Source organism: Salmo salar, chromosome ssa04 (genome assembly GCF_905237065.1).
Source record: "Salmo salar chromosome ssa04, Ssal_v3.1, whole genome shotgun sequence".
NCBI lineage: Eukaryota > Metazoa > Chordata > Actinopteri > Salmoniformes > Salmonidae > Salmo > Salmo salar.
In genome coordinates, this window is record NC_059445.1 from 28,458,497 (window position 1) to 28,463,783 (window position 5,287).

At 37.9% G+C, this 5,287-nt stretch overlaps 1 protein-coding gene across 1 annotated transcript; it reads left to right on the plus strand.

The window, feature by feature from the left end:
- The first annotated feature begins 201 nt into the window (after positions 1-201).
- On the plus strand, positions 202-1,531 carry LOC123742573 (nischarin). Its single transcript, XM_045717647.1, has 4 exons — positions 202-286; positions 450-515; positions 645-701; positions 1,173-1,531. The coding sequence occupies exons 1-4, from the start codon at positions 227-229 to the stop codon at positions 1,350-1,352; spliced, it is 363 nt and encodes a 120-aa protein (XP_045573603.1). The 5' UTR covers positions 202-226; the 3' UTR covers positions 1,353-1,531.
- The last annotated feature ends 3,756 nt before the right edge of the window (positions 1,532-5,287 follow it).

Consider the following 5,287-nt stretch of genomic DNA (forward strand, 5'->3'; position numbering starts at 1 on the left):
ATTAACAGCAGATGGGAAACAATGATAGAGTAGGCCTATACTGACATTTTCAGTTAGCACATTTGATTAATCGCAGTGGCAAGAGGCTAATTTGTTTGCCTGTTTTGCAATGCCTAACGTTACATGGAACACCCAGACATCATACAACATCCTTCATTGCAACACATGTAGGCTTCATTAGGGCTTAGTGATAGGCTGAGAAACACTATATATTGTCTGTGTATTGATGAGTGTGCTAGCGCTTACAGAGGCACTGAGAAGGCTTTTAACCCTGAGATACGTTAAGGTATGGTTATACTAATAATTCTATCACTTTGTTCAGAGTGAAGTCATTCTTATACACTCATTAACTGTGTAGTAGATTATACATATAATATAATCTGTAACTTGTTGGGAATAGATGGATTAATAAAGTGATGACATTTATGTTTATACTGTACTCTATTTAGATGAAGACTTTCAGCATGAAGATTGCTGTTCTACTTGGATTTGTGATGCTTCTCTCTATTGCTCTGGTAAGCCATGCATATAGTATGCACATGAAATGCTGGTGCAAATGTCATGTTAGACTTCGAAAAATGTTAAAGTTAGTATATTACATCCATATGTATATTAATTCATTGCCTTATTGTTTGCTTTTGAAGGCTGAGCATGACCATGGCCATCAGCATATCATTGAGAAGCGCTCTTCAAGTGAAGAGGTGAGTAGTATAAATTATACATCTTTTTTGAAGGAGTATTTTTGCTTTATTTGGGGACAGAGATGTTGAGAGAAAGACAGGAAAGGCAAAGTTTGTGCCAGAAGGGTGTGGGCCGCATTCAAACTGAAGCTTCCATATTATACAATGCCTTCAGAAGATATTCAAACCCCTCAACTTTTTCTACATTTTGTAGAGTTACAAGGTGGGATTAAAAAGATCTACAGAAAATACTCTGTATTGTCAAAGTGGAAGAAAAATTTAAACATTTGTAAACAAAATATGAAAAATAAAACATGAGTATATTACATATATACATATAGTATCAGCATCTACATGGCCCTTGCTCTATACAGTTATTTAATAAAACTGATTTACTGCTAAAATAAACTATGTACAGGTATTGTGTACACAATTGAGACTCCAGTGACTACATTAGTTTTGATTATCCTTCTTTTTCCCTCCTTCTTCTAGCGTGGCCGTGGCCCTGGCCGTGGCTTTCCAAACTTTCTCCAGCAGTACAACTACTTTCTGCTTCTGCAAAGACTTGGTCTTTTCCCAGCCCCTGCAGCCCCGGCCCCTGCAGCACCTGCCCCTGCAGCACCGGCCCCAGCCCCAGCTCCAGCCCCAGCTCCAGCTCCAGCTGGTCGCTGAGAAAGGACATGAATCAGAACCTTCAACTCAACAAGAGCAAGCTATGGTTGCTGAAGTGACCAGAACATTAACTGACACTAAGTACTGTAATAGCTGATTTCCATATTTTGCTTGAGTTTCCCTTTAATGTACTTGCTGTATGTCTGTCTGCAATGCAATAAAGTGGATTTGAAATGGCATATGTCCCCTCCTGCACACTTTCTTTTGCCTGAGAAATTTGATTTTGAATTCAAACATATGTTCACAGTTTGTGCATTTGTTAGTTAGTTAGTCAAATCTGAGGATTAGCATCTTGTTTTGTCGGTTGACATTTCTTGATATATTTAGTGAGGCTACATTGGTTGTGAACAATATTCGAGTTATGTTTTCAACATTTAAACATGTTTTAAATTGTATTCACATTATGAGTAAAGTAGGTTAATGGAAGTCAAGTAGCCAAATTCAATGGTCAAACATTGGTCAAACATTTAAACATGTTATAAATTGTATTCACATTATGAGTAAAGTAGGTTAAAGGAAGTCAAGTAGCCAAATTCATTGGTCAAACAATGGTCAAACATCTTTCGATGGTTGAAATCATTGAAAGCCTTGACATAATAAAGTATAATTTTTACATACATTTAATCATTCAACCTATTCCCACTCCACTGTTTATTTCACCGGGCTGCTTACGATGAGCAAGTAAATAAGTCACTGGGTTACAGTTACTGTACCTAGATACAGTACAGTATCCAGGTACAGTAACTGATACAGTACAGTACATATTCTACCCACCACTGCGACCTGTATGCTCTCATTGGCTGGCCTTCGCTTCATATTCGTCTCCAAACCCACTGGCTCCAAGTCATCTATAAGTCTCTGCTAGGTAAAGCCCCGCCTTATCTCAGCTCACTGGTCACCATAGCAGCACCCACCCGTAGCATGCGCTCCAGCAGGTATATTTCACTTGTCACCCCAAAGCCAATTCCTCCTTTGGCCGCCTTTCCTTCCAGTTCTCTGCTGCCAATGACTGGAACAAATTGTAAAAATCACTGAAGCTGGAGACTCATATCTCCCTCTCTAACTTTAAACACCAGCTGTCAGAATAGCTCACAGATCACTGCACCTGTACATAGTCCATCTGTAAATAGCCCATCCAACTTCCTCATCCCCATACTGTTATATATATTTTTTTGCTCCTTTGCACCACCGTATCTCTACTTGCACATTCCTCTTCTGCATATCTATTACTCCAGTGTTTAATTGCTAAATTGTAATTATTTTACCACTGTGGCCTATGTATTGCCTTACCTCCCTCATCTTACCTCATTTGCACACACTGTATATAGACTTTTCTATTGTGTTATTGACTGTATGTTTGTTTATTCCATGTGTAACTCTGTGTTGTTGTTTGTGTTGCACTGCTTTGCTTTATCATGGCCACGTCACAGTTGTAAATGAGAACTTATTCTCAACTGGCCTACTTGGTGAAATAAAGGTGAAATAAATAAAAATACAAATACAAATAAAATCATAAAAGGACAAGGCAAGGTGCTTGGCTATATTGAGGGTAAGATTGTTCTACTTTCGAGAGATTTACTCTCAAAGTTACCATCATATCGACAAAGAAAACACAGAGAAACACAAAGACAGATTTAATGAAAAAGAAATGAATCAAGACACTACAGTGGTAATGAATAGTTATGGAAGCTACTTCAAATTCAAGCCATTAGTGACACCAAGTGGTTAAAGGTAATACCTCACCTGGAGTGTGTGTGCATTTCCAGTGTGTGTGTGTGTGTGTCTGTGTGTGCATGCGTGCGTGTGTGAGTGTGAAGACATTTTTACAGAGAATGACCATGTCTCATCAATTGATTATTTATTCATTCAGAGTCCATTATAATAGATTAAGCATAGTATTTCTTTAGATCTTTCTTTATTTCTATCTTTGTAATGTATTTTTTCGTTATGTGTCGGACCCCAGTAAGAAGAGCTGTCGCTATTGGCGTCGGTTAATGGAGATCCTAATAACAAAAAATGTAAAATAATAAAAGACATTGGGGGAGGATGGGGTGCTAAGCTGAGATATGGAATTGTTTTAAGATGGTCATACTATTGATAATTTAGCTATTTGATTTTGAATTAGAGGACCGCTTTAGGTATCAAAAAAATATGTAAATGACTGATTTTGGCCTTTACCACTAAAGCCCATAGAAATGCATTGAATAACACATTCATAAATGCAAAAAGGACTTTCAAAAAATGTATAATAATATTGAGTATTTTAATAGTATATAACAGTATTGAAGTGTCTGTCCTAAATCTAGGAGGAAATATACTCAGGGAATATAACGTTTATAAATATATGTATATATTATATAATATATATATAATATATGTATATATAATATATGTATTAGTACACATATTTAACCCCTTTTTTCGGGGTAGGCATAAAACTACCTTCATGCTTCCATTAGTTTTTTGAAACCTGTAACGATTACCTTCAGACAAGTCCCGTGCCACTTGTCGGGGTCATATTGCAAAATCTGCCCTTTTCACAGTGGGGTTGTTACATTGGGTAGGCGTTCTATGTTCCTTTTTCTATGTGTTTGTATTTCGTTGTTCCTGATTGGGAGTCATATATTTAGGAGTATGTTTGTCACTTGGGTTTGTGGGTGGTTGTGCTAACACTGCTAGTCCTTTTGTTTGTAGTAAGCATGTTAGCCTGTCGTGAGTTTCGTGTTTCTTGTTTTGCCTGTGTGAGCCTGACAAGACTGTTTTGTTGTTCCTGTGTTCTTCGTTTTGTTATTTTGGTGTTCTCTTCATTTAAAATAAATAACAAGATGAGCATCCACATTCCGTCTGCAGTTTGGTCCATACAACACGGCTTCAACAATTATGACAGGGGTCCCATAAGATTGTCGCCTAAACGGACGGTACCAAACAGAACTTCAGATGACTCTACTGACAATTGTGAGAGACGTAGAGAAAAATGGAGAACAGCAAATGTTCGGACATGACAGATGTGAGAAGACTGATTTCCGGGATGTCTCATGGTCTGACATGCACCCCTCTACCTCTGACACCTTTCACTGCAGATGTGGAAGTGCGACACTGGTGGATGTGGTGGATTGAGACGCATCCAATGCAAAAATCCAATGCAGATATTTCTATTTTAAACTGACGGATAATGATGAGGATTTTCTTGTTATGTAACTTAGGGGGTTATGCCCGAGTAATAATATTGAGACTGATATTTGGTAACAATTTGTATGACAATCCAGACATAGTATTATTCCTCTCAGTCTCTGCAAGATCAACAAAGAGCTAATATTGATTATTAAATCTGATGAGTTGATAGTTTTTTTAAACATTTTTTTGTCATTTAGCAGACACTCTTAACGAGAGCAACTTACAGTACTGAATGCATACGTTTCATTTCATGCATTGTTTTTTTTTTTTTTTTTGTACTGTCCCTCCGTGGGAATCAAACCCACAACCCTGGCGTTGCACACACCATGCTGGCATTGCAAACACATTGCTCTACAAACTGAGCCACAGGGAAGACTAATTGTTTTAATTGCTAATTGACATATTTATTTAGAGGTTGCCATGAGACAAACCACATGCGAATTTGGCTTGCCAGTCTCTTCACCTGGTCAGAAACTTTGAGCTCTAAGCTTCTTCCTATGGACACTTATATTCGACATTAAGTGAAAACACAGCCTCTGTGTGATGTGTGCAAAACGGAAATTATCACTCAGGCTTTGATAATGGGTGTATCCCGTAGAGTAGATGTCCGCGCCCACACGGACATCGAATTAGCATAATAAAAACATCTCCATAATAGTCGGTCAGTTTAAGCTCAAGATATCAGCTAGAAAAACTCTCTGTAACAAAGGGTCCTACAAACGTTCCTACGCCTCTACGAAAAGATGAGTCTCCAACAAACA

Bases quoted from the DNA above. Each gene is read 5' to 3' on its own strand.
- LOC123742573 (XM_045717647.1), top strand. From the start codon at position 227: ATGAGTGTGCTAGCGCTTACAGAGGCACTGAGAAGGCTTTTAACCCTG. The intron at 287-449 runs GTATGGTTATAC...TACTCTATTTAG, and splicing joins TAACCCTGAGATACGTTAAG to ATGAAGACTTTCAGCATGAA. The intron at 702-1,172 runs GTGAGTAGTATA...TCCTTCTTCTAG, and splicing joins AGCGCTCTTCAAGTGAAGAG to CGTGGCCGTGGCCCTGGCCG.